We start from the raw sequence: 14,780 nt of genomic DNA on the forward strand, positions 1-14,780 counted from the left end.
TTGAATTTATGGACAAAATATTTAAGAAAGATGAGCTAAGCGAAGCTTATGAAGCATATTCTGAATTTGATAGATTTAGGCGTAGTAAGGTTAGTTCAATGGAGGAGTATGTAACAGAATTTGAGAAATTGTACAACAAAACCAAAAAGTTTAAAATGGAACTGCCACAGCCTGTTTTAGCCTTTAAATTGTTAGAATACTCAGAGATCGACAATTAGTGTTAACCGGTGTCAATTACGAGCAAGTAGAATCACTTTTCAAGCAGATGGCAACTTCTCTTAAAAAGTTTTTTGGACAGCAAGCTAGCAAAGATATGGGAGACAGAATTAAAGTGGAATCAGCATGTATGGCCGATGAAGAGGTAAATTATTCAAGGAATCTTTTGTGGACGAGGTAGAGGATACAGAGGGAATCAAAGTTCAAATAGAGCAGGTGATTATAGGCCACAAAGCAACTCTAATTACAAAGCAAAATTCAACAAATCTGTCAATTTAAATGGACCTGATGGTTTGCCACTACGTTGTCTCAGTTGTGATTCAATTAGACATTTGGTAAAGCAATGCCCCCACTCTTATGAAAATATGGCCAAGGCAAATCAAGGTGTTGAAAAAGCTGTGTTGTTTACTGGAAATAAGTCACAGGAAGCTCTTGTTCTTTTGACCGAAACTGCCAATTCAGCAATATTAGATAGTGCTTGTACTTCCACAGTGGCAGGGGAAACGTGGATGAAGTGTTATTTAGACTCCCTAGACTCTTCTATAAGGGAAAAAGTAGTGGAAAACCCAAGTGAAACTCTTTTCAAATTTGGTGGAGGTACAGTTCTGCAATCAACAAAGAAGGTAACTTTTCCATGTGCTATTGCAGGTGTTGAATGTGAAATTCAGGCAGATGTTGTAACAAGCGATATACCATTGTTGTTGAGTAAGGACTCCATGAAGAAAGCAAAAATGAAGCTGGATCTTGAAAATGATAGTGCAAATATTTTCGGAAAAGATGTTCAACTGCAGGGCACATCATCAGGGCATTATTGTGTACCAATAGATCAATTGAAAGTTGATATTAAAGTTAAAGCCGCTTCACTTGTAGCAACACAAATGACCAAAGACAAAACCAAAATCATAGAAAAACTTCATAAGCAGTTTGCTCATCCATCAGCTAAAAGACTGAAAACTTTGTTGAAAGATGCAGGTGGTTATACCAAAGAACACTTAGATTGTGTAGATGAAATAACAGAAGGTTGTGATGTCTGCAAGAAATATAAGAAAACTCCAGCTCGACCAGTGGTTTCACTTCCGTTGGCCACTGAGTTCAATGAAGTGGTTGCTGTTGATTTGAAAGAATGGAAACCAAACACATACTTTTTGCATTTAATTGATATTGCAACAAGATTTAGTCTGGCTACAGTTATCAAAAGGAAAACACCAGATGTCATAGCGGACAAGATAATGTCTCTGTGGATAGGGAGTGGAATGGGACCTCCAAAGCGTTTCCTAGCTGACAATGGTGGTGAATTTGCAAATGAAATTTTCCGTGATATGTGTGCTAACCTAAACATTGATGTAATGAATACTGCTGCTTATAGTCCTTGGCAGAATGGTATTTGTGAACGTAATCATGCTGTGGTTGATGACTGTGTTTCCAAAATATTGGAAGATCAACCAAAACTAAATCTAGAAGTAGCTTTAGTATGGGCTTTGAATGCAAAAAACAGTCTCTCGATGGTATATGGATGGAGCCCGTATCAACTTGTTTTTGGAACAAACCCAAACTTGCCAAATGTGCTTAATGATAAACCTCCTGCTTTGGAGCACAATACAGTCAGTCAGACATTTGCCAATCATCTAAATGCATTGCACTCTGGTAGGCGTGCTTTCATACAAGCCGAGTCATCAGAAAGAATAAGAAGGGCTCTACGTCATAAAATTAGAGCCTCTGGTGAATGTTTTCAGCATGGAGATAAAGTTTATTACAAAAGAGATGATGATAATAAGTGGAAAGGACCTGGAACCGTCCTTGGTCAAGATGGCAAAGTAGTATTTGTAAGGCATGGAAGTATATATGTCAGGGTTCATCCATGTAGGCTCATCAGGTGTGGAACAGAGTTTAATGATATGCCATCTAAGCAACTAAGTGTAAACAAAAGCAATGTACAACCAGTTAGAGAGAAAATTCATCAGACTGCATTTTATGATACTGATGATGAGGAGGAAAACATCAATAGAAATGTGGAACAGAATATAGAGGAACAAGAACCTGTACAAAATGAAAATGATCATCAGCAAAATATACAACCTCCTCAAATGCAAAATGATGACAATGAACAAGTAGATCAAAATATTGCACCCGGAGCAGCATTTGATAACCTTGAAGAGCCTGTAAGGCCAAAAGAAAAGAAAACCAAAGATATTCCACATGTTGGAGAAAATATAGTATACAAAATGAAAGAAAATGACACATGGGTCAAAGCTAAGGTTGTTAGTAAAGGTGGTAAATCAAGTGGAAAAAATTGGGCTTATTTGAACCTTCAGGATGAGAATGAAGATGCTCAGGTTGGCATAGATTTTGCCAAAGATGTTCAAGAGTGGCGTACAGAACAAGATGTAGATGAAGTTAATGCAGTTGTTGTTCCTCAATCTAGGCATAATGAGAACCAAGTGAAACATGCTAAACAGCTAGAAATGGACAATTGGAAATCATTTAAAGTTTATGATGAAATTCCATATTCAGACCAAAATTTAATGTCAACAAGATGGGTTATTACAGAAAAAGAAATGAATGGAGAAAGAAAAGTGAAAGCTAGGTTGGTAGTGAGAGGGTTTGAGGAAGAAAATGAAGTAAAATCAGATTCACCAACAGTACACAAAGAAAGCCTACGGTTATTTTTAGCTATAGCTTCCACTTCTGAGTTTGACATTCATTCAATAGATATAAAGGCAGCATTTTTACAAGGTAAAGAAATAGACAGAATTATTTTTGTAAAACCTCCAAAAGAGCTTTCTTCTGATAAACCAGTAGCATGGAAACTAAAAAAGTGTGTTTATGGGCTTATTGATGCCTCTAGGAACTGGTTTCTTAGTGTTAAAAGAGAACTTCTACAACTGGAGTGTATTCAGTCTAAGCTTGATCCTGCCATATTTTATTGGCACAAAAACAACAATCTTGAGGGACTTTTCCTAATGCATGTAGATGATTTTCTATGGGCAGGAAGTGAACATTTCAAAACGCAGGTTATATGTCAACTCGGGGACAAATTTGATTGTGGGAAAGAATTAGACAGTAGTTTCAGATATATAGGTCTTAATATTCAACATGAAGGCAATGATACATTCTTTCAACAACATGATTATACAGATGAACTGAAGCAAGTTGATAGAGCTGACATTAAGAATGGTATATATCCAGAAATTGTTGGTCAGTTACACTGGATTGCCACACAGAGTAGACCTAATTTGTGCTTTGATGTTTTGGATCTTTCTACTTCTGTACAGCTAAGTGAGGCTAAGACTCAATCAAAGTTGAATAAAGTAATCAGAAAAGCTAAAAACAATTCATACAGAATTAAATATCCAAACTTAGAAAGTCTGAAGAACATTGAGTTAATACTCTATACGGATGCCTCATATGCCAATTTATCTGATCGTGTTTCAAGTGCCGGTGGATATGTGATATTTCTACGCATACGAATGGAAACCAGATGCTTCGCAGGGCGTAGCTTTATACGACCGCAGAGGTTGAACCCTGAACGGTTGGGGCAAGTATGGACACAACATTCAAGCTGGATTCAGCTCTAAATTTGGATTGTGATTAAATAGTTGACACAGCATAGGTTTCTGACACAGAATGAATGTGTTCTAATGAACTTAAAATTTTTGTTTTCTCTTAGAGCAATTCACTATGCTGTTGAATATTTATCCTCTCAAAAAAATGTTTGAAGAAATTTTCATTTTATTTATGAAATTTCATTTCAAATGAGAAAATTGAACCCATTTTTTTTAATCACATCCCCCTTTCCCTTATTCCAAATTAATCTCAATTAAATTTCAAATGGAGTTAACTACTCATTTAAATACATCATAAAATATTAAGATGTAAAAAAACTGCTTGTTATCACTGAATGGTAAAGATTATTTTAATTTATCAGTTGGTAGTAAAAAGTGAATATACATTGTATATAACAAAGATTTGAGTTGATTCTGGACAAAGAAAGATAACTCCAATTAAAAAAATATCTTGCTATTTCACAATATTGTGCAATTAGATATTTCTTGCTTACTATTCTGGACAAAGAAAGATAACTCTTATTAAAAAAAAATATTGCTATTTCACAATATTGTGAAATTAGATATTTCTTGCCATTGTGCAATACTGTGCAATTGAAAAGACTTGCTATTGCACAATACTTAATATAATATTTTAGATCCTGATTTGGACCAACTTGAAAACATGGCCCATATTCAAAAATCTAAGTACATGTTTGGATTCAGCATATCAAAGAACCCCAAGATTTCAATTTTTGTTAAAATCAAACTAAGTTTAATTTTGGACCCTTTGGACTTTAATGTAGACCAATTTGAAAACAGGACCAAAAATGAAGAATCTACATACAGTTAGATTTGGCATATCAAAGAACCCCATTTATTCAATTTTTAATGAAATCAAACAAAGTTTAATTTTGGACCCCGATTTGGACCAACTTGAAAACTGGGCCAATAATCAAGAATCTTAGTACATTTTTAGATTCAGCATATCAAAGAACCCAACCGATTAATTTTTTTGATTTAATGTAGACCAATTTGAAAATGGACCAAAAATTAAGAATCTACATACACAGTTAGATTCCGCATATCAAAGAACCCCAATTATTCAATTCTTACTGAAATCAAATAAAGTTTAATTTTGGACCCTTTGGGCCCCTTTTTCCTAAACTGTTAGGACCAAAACTCCCAAAATCAATACCAACCTTCCTTTTATGGTCATAAACCTTGTGTTTAAATTTCATAGATTTCTATTTACTTGTACTAAAGTTATGGTGCGAAAACCAAGAAAAATGCTTATTTGGGTCCCTTTTTAGCCCCTAATTCCTAAACTGTTGGGACCTTAACTCCCAAAATCAATACCAACCTTCCATTTGTGGTCATAAACATTGTGTATAAATTTCATTGATTTCTATTAACTTAAACTAAAGTTATTGTGCGAAAACCAAGAATAATGCTTATTTGGGCCCTTTTTTGGCCCCTTATTCCTAAACTGTTGAAACCAAAACTCCCAAAATCAATCCCAACCTTTCTTTTGTGGTCATAAACCTTTTGTCAAAATTTCATAGATTTCTATTAACTTAAACTTAAGTTATAGCGCGAAAACCAAGAAAATGCTTATTTGGGCCCTTTTTGGCCCCTAATTCCTAAAATGTTTGGACCAAAACTCCCAAAATCAATACCAACCTTCCTTTTGTGCTCATAAACCTTGTGTTAAAATTTCATAGATTTCTATTCACTTTTACTAAAGTTAGAGTGCAAAAACTAAAAGTATTCGGACGACGACGACGCCAACGTGATAGCAATATACGACGAAAATTTTTTCAAAATTTGCGGTCGTATAAAAATTGCCCAATTTCTTGGTCTTTAAAGAAAATCTGACGAGTTGTTAAAAGTACTCTAGCTGCAGAAGCTTTATCACTTGTTGATGGACTAGATGCTTGCTATTTTGTAAGGAGCATTCTTCAAGAAATGATAAAATTAAATGCAGGAGAATCTATTCCAATCAATTGTTTTACAGACAACAAATCTCTGTGTCAAAACATTCACTCAACAAAACTTATTTCTGAGAAACGGTTGTGTTTAGATTTAGCTAGCATCAAAGAAAGTGTTAGTCTTGGTGACATCACAGTCACATGGATTAAAACCAGCAGCCAGATTTCGGATAGTTTAACTAAAGCAGGAGCTGATTTCCATCCTTTGATCAAAGTTCTCAGTACTGGGAAAGGACCATGAAATTGAAACCGAACATTCAAATTGACCATGTTAAAAATTTAGACATTTGTTTTGTTTTCTTGAATATTTTAAATTCTCGCATGGAATAGACCATTAACATTTCAAGTTTTGCCAACAGACAATCAACTTTTAGTTTAAAGAAAGACGCGGGAATGTGTTATATCTGTATATTATGTAATGTTTACTCTTCTCTCCACAGGAGCTGGAGTTATAATATATTATCAACCAACCAAGTTTTACCCCCCCCTCAATTTTTTTAAAAATTATAGTCAACCATGAAATCCTTCTTTGGAAGTTCAGAAAACAACCTTAAGCAAAGATTTTAAGCTGATACAGGTGGTATGATAGACAGGGCATAAAAGAGCCTCTACATGGTTTTTTTGTTTATGTGATTACTTGACCGTTTTCATAGAGATTATTTGATTACCAGGCCAAATGTTTCATGATTATCTAATTATTCAATAATCTAGGACTGTTTTTTAATTAATATTATTTGATTATCTTATGATTTTTAATTATTAGTTGATTATATTGGCAGAAACAATTATTTATTATTATTATGCGATTATGTAATTATTTGGACACCCCCATGAGGGGCCTCATAAAAAGACATTGTAATTACAATCTGTCCATCCTAAACACAGGGTCATGGGTAAAGGGATATTTTCGTGCAACATTTTTGGCCTTTCTATTTCATGTGTTTTCATGTTTTGACCTTTTTATTTCTCGTTTTCCCATGTTTGGTTTTGATGTGCGTGCCTCATGTTCTCCTTTATTTATTTTCTGTGTTTCATGTCAGTACTCTTAATTCCTCATGCTTGTCCCGCATTTGATTAAAAAGTAAACCAGGACTAAATTCAAAGTCAGTCTTGTTTTAAATTATGTGTTCTGAGAATATTTAAAACTGCTATCAAATTAATTATTATGAATATTTTTTTTTTTCAAATCAGTTGCAACTAGTGAACACTAATAGGTTGCTGCAGGGTTACCATCATGTCCATTTTATAATGACAAGAGTGATCACCAAGAATGGCTGATTAATAAATTATTTTACTTTTTCCATTAATATTTACGATTTTATTTCTGGTACTATGTTTTTCGATTTTTATTTTCCATGCAACGTGTTATAATCCCCAGTTGTAGCCTCATTAAAATGATCTTATGACCAAACTAGAGGCTCTAAAGAGCCTGTGTCGCTCACCTTGGTCTATATGCATATGAAACAAAGGACACAGATGGATTAATGACAAATTTATGTTTTGGTGATGGTGATGTGTTTGTAGATCTTACTTTACTGAACATTCTTGCTACTTACAATTTTCTCTATCTATGATAAACTTGGCCCTTAAATTACAGAGGAATATATTTTGTAAATTTACAAAAATTTACCAAATTAATGAAAATTGTTAAAAATTGACTATAAAGGGCAATAACTCCTTAAAGGGTCAACTGACCATTTTGGTCATGTCGACTTATTTTTAGATCCTACTTTGCTGAACATTATTGCTGTTTACAGTTGATCTCTATCTATAATAGTATTCAAGATAATAACCAAAAACAGAAAAATTTCTTTAAAAATTACTAATTGGGGGGCAGCAACTCAACAACCAGTTGTCCAATTCATTTGAAAATTTCAGGGCAGATATTTTTTAACTTTATAAACAATGTAATCCCTTGTCAGATTTGCTCTAAATGCTTTGGTTTCAGAGTTATAGGTCAAAATCAACATTTTACCCCTGTGTTCTACTTTTAGCCATGGCAGCAATCTTGATTGGTTTGCTGGATCATAGCACACATTTTTTAAACTAGATATTATAATAATGATTGTGGCTTAGTTTAGTTAAATTAAAAAATTTTAGTTTCCGAGAAGAAGATTTTTGTAAAAGATAACTAAAATTTACGAAAAATTGGTAAAAAATTACTATAAAGGGCAACAACTCCTTAAGGGGTAAACTGAAAATTTTGGTCATGTCGACTTATCTGTAGATCTTACTTTACTGAACATTATTGCTGTTTACAGTTTATCTCTATCTATAATAGTAGTCAAGATACCAAAAACGTCAAAATTTCCTTAAAATTACCTATTCAGGGGCAGCAACTCAACAACAGGTTGTCCGATTCATCTGAAAATTTCAGGGCAGATAGATCTTGACCTGTTAAAAATTTTTACCAAGTCAGATTTGTTCTTTATACTTTTGTTTCAGAATTATAAGCCAAAATCAACATTTTATGTCTATGTTCTATTTTTAGCCATAACGGCCATCTTGGTTGGATACATTTTTAAAACTAGATACCCTAGTGATGATTGTGGCCAAGTTTGGTTAAATTTGGCCCAGCAGTTTCAGAGGAGAAGATTTTTGTAAAAGTTAATGACGCCAGACACCAAGTGATGGGAAATGCTCACTTGGCCCTGTGGACCATGTGAGCTAAAAATAATTTTGCAATAATGAATTTAATTACAAATATGTGCTGGTGGGAAACATAATTTTCTAAACAAAAATAACATAATTAAATATGAATAAACCGTAGGCTAATCACATCTGTAAACTTTTCTCACGAAATCAAATTTCAACAGCTACATTTGTATCGCTATGTCCCCAGTGTTTAAAAATAATTAATATGTCTTTACTCAATGATTCTGATGAAATTGAAAGAAAATTTGATCTCTGACAACCAATGACAACATGTCACACCTTTGACCTTTAAAGTGACCTCTAATGACAATTTAGCTCAGAATTAATCTTAATTTAGCTAACAAAATTAAAGTTCAAGTACTTGTGAGGTAATTATTTAATATTTTGTTAATTTTGATTTGACAATTTGAACAAATCTGTTTTTGCAATTGAAATTCTGAACTTAGTAACTATCAGGTCAGACCATAATTTAACAAAACCTTACATCTCTTTGCAAAATCAAAGTATACTTTGCTCCAACACTTTTACCCCTCAATAAAACTAGTTAGTGAAATATTTAATTCTTAAGCAAATTAGGTATACATACTGTAACATACTAAGAAAGAAAAGTATAACAACTCAAAAACCATAATCATATAACACCTTGGTATGAATTTTTATTTGGGTTAATTTATCTAGCCATACTGGTCATCTTTTATTTTAAAACAAATTTATACAGCAATAATATTTTCACTGTAACCAAGTAGGAATTCCCATCTTTAAATACAGTATACATAAACTGAGGTATCCTACATCAAAGTAGTGAATTCAATACAGCACATTCACATTCATTCTTTTACACTTCAAGTAAATAATAAGATTTGAAGACTCCCTATTGTGAACATTAAGCATCTATGGTCTGATAGATGTTGTGGTAAAATTAGAAAGTCTAAATGAATACCCAGCTGTTTCGAAATTAAATATCTCAATACAATTTATAATGAGATTTTGAATAATTTTTCTTTTAAAGTTGCTATGAACTGTAAAACATTGTTGAAAATATTCACATAATTAAAACACATCCTTTTATGCAGGTGTGACAATCAAGGGGATAATCTAAATGATTTGGGGTCCCATAGGGTTCATCTTTTAACAAAAATCTTCTTTATATGTGTGAAATTAGAATAAACACATAAGGTCCAAAATACTCCAGAAAAAATGATAATAAATTGGAAATATCTAAATTAACAAGAATGATTTTAACCAGTCTTTTTCAAGATATTTCATTCAATATGTTAAATACAAACATGAATTGCTTACAATCATTTTAACTTTGGGTGATAATTGTCTCATTAGTAATCATATTACATCAACTAATTTTTTATGAGAAAATATTTGTCCATCTCAACTCATGACCTAAATTGGTCGGCCATTCCATCCAAATCTCTGCACCAAAGTATCATACATCAAAGTTGGGTTGGAGTCAATGTCACCTTGGCATTATTTGGACCATTCTACATAAAGTTGGGTTGGAGTCAATGTCACCTTGGCATTATTTGGACCATTTCACATAAAGTTGGGTTGGAGTCAATGTCACCTTGGCATTATTTGGACCATTTCACATAAAGTTGGGTTGGAGTCAATGTCACTTTGGCATTAATTGGAAGATTCTTTCAAATTCAACGATTTATTACAAAATTGACCAATTATATTCACAGCAACTTGACCTCAAATTGAAATGTTATCCTGCCATGCCTCAAATTAAATAAGTATCTGATTAGATTAGCTCCATGGGGGCAGGGCAGATAAAGCCCCACAAGCTTGTAATCATATTCTTGAAAAATTGAGCCAGTATCTTTCATTTTGTAGGGATACAAATGTGCAAATACTTGTTTGAGTTCCAATATAATACATAATAAATAAATCACATGATGCTTAGTAACATCTAATGATTGACTCCAGTAGATCTTAAGCTGAGAGCAGGATTTAACACAACAGGAGTCTGGTTTACTCAAGACCCTCTAATTGAGTTTTTATCGTTGGTTGCTCTCTGTTTATTTATTTATTTGTTTTGTTTGTTGTTAATTGTTTTTAGGGTAAACCAGACACTTTTGGTTTGTCTCACAATTTGTCATATCAGGCCTTTTACAGCTTTACTAATCAATCATGGGTTTTGCTCTTTGTTGGTAGGAAATAAAGTGCCCTATACTTCACTTGATTACATAATCCTCCTTTATTCTTAAATGGATAATTGTCTCATTGGAAATAATTTAACATCTCTATATTGTTGTACATGTATATCATATAATAGAAGACATATTGCAGTACATGCTCTTGACCATATTACTGCCAAATGAAGACAACCTCATCACGTTGGAATACAGCAATTTGTATTCCTATTCTTTTTAACTGCTACATGTTCTTTCAACAAAAGAATCAAACAATAAATAACCTATGTAGCTGTCCTACCAATGCTTTAACTATGGCAAATCATTGCTTGTAAATTAAAAAAAAATATGCTTGAATTTCAGGGCAGGATGGTTAAAATTAAATGGGACAATTATGATGGAACCAATCATAATTGACAGCTTATCTAAAATAAAAACTGCTTATTCAGGACAATATTATATAAAGTTTCACCTTTGTTTATGTTTAACTGACACTGATGGTCATGGGTTTGATCTGACGATATAATAAAATGCTTAGGTGAGAGCAACCTGATATGACCGCAGAGGTCGAACCCTGAACAGTTGGGGCAAATTTGGACACAATATTCAAGCTTGATACTATCTGAATTTGAATTTTGATCAAATTTTTGACATAATATAGGTTTCTGACACAAAATGAATTTGGTCAAAAATCTAATGCCCAATACTTTGAAATTGAAGATTTCTTCTTGTAACTTATCTTATTGAATCTCAATTAGGAGCAGTAATCATCAAACTCAATCCCACTCTTTCCTTTGTACTATGGAACCTTGTAGTACAATTATAGAGAGATCCATAAACTTTAACACAAGTTATTGTCTGGAAACTAAAAAAAATGTTTGTTTTTGCCCCTAATTCCTGCATGTTTGGAGCAAATACCCCCATTCACATAAACTAAAGTTATTGTCAGAAACCAAATGTGTCTTAGGACAACCATGCAGGCGACGACAACCGTATAAAAACTGGTTATTGTTGCTTTTCTAAATAAGACCAAAGACAGCTGAGTGTTAGAATATGTGCCAGGTATGGTACCATGACTACATGTCCACTGTTACCAGCACATTCTAACCTTCCAACTGTTAGTGCACATTCTTGACTAATTTTGTCGTTTTTTTTTATTTTCTAATTTTCTAAATTTTTTTTCAACTTTCTCTTTTCAATATAATATAGATCTATCTGATTCAAATAACTTGACGAAGAATTCATTGAAGATTTATATGCTGAATATTTGACAGTTTTAAAATGTAAATAAATCATTAAATGATATTGTCATTAAAATATTTCTATGCAATTCATAAAGAGCTTAATAATATTACTATGTTGTATTTTCCCCATGATAATAATAATTTGAATTGTTTGCATTGACTATATACAGTTGGTAGCTATCCTGTATAAGAATTCACTGGTCAGGTGCTTTTTTATCAGTTATGTTAATTATATTCTTGAAGATAAAATGCTACTGGAGGACAAACACACCTTGATTTTCACCTGAGAATATAATTAAATTCTAATGACAAATACTGAAGATAAAATCTTCACATTATTTTTGACAATCATACCCATTTATGCAGTTATCTACTTTATCTTGAATTTTAAAATGAAAATATTTTATTGTGTTGAATTTAAACAAGGCAAAGGTTTACCTTCATTACAAAATATCAAAATTTATATGCCAGAAATTATTACATAAAATCTGAAGACTATAATTTACAATCTTTCTTTTAAATGTGAGCCACAGTTTTTCTTTGACTATAAATTTTTAAGAGAACCTATATTTGTTTTTCATCGGCTGTAAACACCATTAAAGATTTTGTGACCATAATTATAAAAATTAATAGAACACATACCTTATAATTATATTTCTTAAAATTCTGAAAAAATTCAAAGACAACAATTGATTCATTCTTGTATAGAACTTGAGCTCATAAACACAGAACTACTAGTTATTAAAAAGTAATCAATGAATTAATTATTGTGCAACAGAATATGCAAACAATTCACTCAAATTTTATTGTGACTTTTCATTTAAGTTTGAGAACATTTTGGATTGACTTTTAATTGTATTCATGGACCCCTTAAAACAGTTATATTCATGAGAAAAAAAAATCCTATCTAAATAAACTCATCATAGATACCAGGACTAAATTTAGCATATACGCCAGATGCGTGTTTCGTCTACAAAAGACTCATCAGTGACGCTCAAATAAAAAAAAGTTAAAAAGGCCAAACAAACTACGAAGTTGAAGAGCACTGAGGACCAAAATTCCCAAACGTCAGAGACAAAGACAGAATAAGCAGAAAGTTTAAAATGACAAACCTATGCTCCTCAAATTACACATTGATGAACGATTCGGCCAAGAAAAATAAACAAGTCATGCTGAATCACTTGTCTTGCAAAAATAATATTTCAGCATTCCACCTTTGTTTCTTAAAAGAGCATATCCAAAATGCACACAACAGCAGTGATGGACAGTTAATGGTTGAGTTGCACAGAATGTTTCATTAAACAGTTGAGAATGCAGTCTTTTCTGTAACACTATTTGTGTAAATTTTGCTGAAAAGTGTTCTCAAAACATTGAAACCTTAGGCAGTAAGATTAAACACATGTTGAATTTGTGTGCACCTGCTAATGTGAAATTGTTGGAGGAATTTCCTTCCAATTTTCTAGACTTGGAAACTAATAGTTCTTTATTTTAGCAGAATTCAGTCTATAGTGTAGTACAATGTACTAGTTTTGTGTAACCAACTTCTACAGTTTTCAACCAAGATTATTGAAACTGAACAGAATGATTGTGCACATGTGGAAGTTGTGTCCCTAGTATTAAGCAATCAAATTATTTCATTTTCTCTTTTTTCCACAGTTGGTAACTGAGTTATTTGTCAGCAAAAGCAAAATTTTACGAATGATGTTACTATTTTTTCTTCCTAGAGTTTTCGATGCAGATTCCTGAAACTGAACAGAGAGATTGCACACATATTGAGGTTTTGCACCTCTTTTCCCATTTTCCCGAACAGTTATGATAATATCTAGTTTATTTCATAGAATTGCACAACTTCCAGTTTTAAGTTGTTTCTTAACTAAAAATTCTCAGTAGCAGCCTTCAAAACTTACTTGTAATTGTTCAACACAACTGGCTACAATGATTTTAAATGCTTAGATCTTCTGTACTGCTTCTTTTGGGTACTGAAAAAAAAAGTTATTTCCTTTTTAAAGATATATTTCACATAAACAAAAGTTATTTCTCTAAGAATAGCTAGCTGGCCCAAGACCACAAGTAATCACCCCGCTTTTCTTTGTCTACAAATATAGTTCCCTTTAATTATAGTGTATTTTTTCTTTCCCTTTCTCATACATTTCTTAGTTATTCTGGGGTGGAAATGAAAGAAGAGAGCTGAAATAAACTTTTTGATGTTTTATTTTAACTGATTTTGATAAGGAAAGAGTGATTCGGCCAGGTGCAAAAAGGTAATATTTACACTTTTCGGAACATCTCTTGACTTGCTTATAGGGGTATGGATGTGTATTGGCCAAATTTGTATGATGTCAACATGCAACTTTTCTGAAAATTGCATATATTTTTGGACTTGAACTGTACATTACACACACAAAAAAATAGACAAAAAGAATGAGCAAATTGTTTTTAATGTGACAAAACGTTATAAAGAACTGATAGAGGAATTAATTAGTCTCGGGCCAGCTTTGTTAAATTGTGCACAAAGCAATTATGGCAAAAATTTTAATATTGCTAATAGATGAAGAACTACAGGTATAACTTTAAGATCAAATGAAATAAAATTATCTTATCACTATTTTTCATTTTTCAATGCAAACTAAAAATATGAAATCTTGCATCTTCATAAATGTTTACGAGATCTACCCGATAAGGCAATTAAAGTAAGCAGTTGATGCACCTGCCCAAACCTGTTAATAAGCACGTTTTAATTAAGTCCAATCACAAAACTTAATGAAACATATCAGTAAATATTAAATAATGCTGTAATCAAAGACTTTTATGTATCAGAAATGTGTTAATTTCATAGTCTTTTGAAGTTTGATATTGTAATTAATAGCTTGCTTTAATTTAAGCATGACACTTTGGCATCCTAATTTTGAACAACTATTAAAAAAAGGCAGATTAAATAAATATAAAACAGGTGGATTTTAGAAAATGTGTAAATAAAAAGTCTAC

General features: G+C 32.3%; 2 protein-coding genes across 6 annotated transcripts in view; one reads left to right on the plus strand and one right to left on the minus strand.

The window, feature by feature from the left end:
• LOC134721337 (uncharacterized) overlaps window positions 1-14,780 on the minus strand; it is an 83,974-nt gene that overhangs the window by 25,766 nt on the left and 43,428 nt on the right. For 4 of the 5 annotated variants that reach the window (XM_063584269.1, XM_063584268.1, XM_063584267.1 and 1 more), the window contains one exon: window positions 13,703-13,774. The gene's annotated coding sequence lies outside the window, so the exon portion shown is untranslated. Of the gene's footprint in view, window positions 1-12,437; window positions 12,452-13,702; window positions 13,775-14,780 lie in introns of those variants that run through there. The other variant, XM_063584270.1, reaches the window with a different exon arrangement.
• LOC134722707 (uncharacterized) lies at window positions 582-5,990 on the plus strand. The gene is made up of 2 exons (XM_063586328.1): window positions 582-3,708; window positions 5,776-5,990. The coding sequence occupies exons 1-2, from the start codon at window positions 582-584 to the stop codon at window positions 5,988-5,990; spliced, it is 3,342 nt and encodes a 1,113-aa protein (XP_063442398.1).

This window comes from Mytilus trossulus, chromosome 6 (assembly GCF_036588685.1).
Source record: "Mytilus trossulus isolate FHL-02 chromosome 6, PNRI_Mtr1.1.1.hap1, whole genome shotgun sequence".
NCBI lineage: Eukaryota > Metazoa > Mollusca > Bivalvia > Mytilida > Mytilidae > Mytilus > Mytilus trossulus.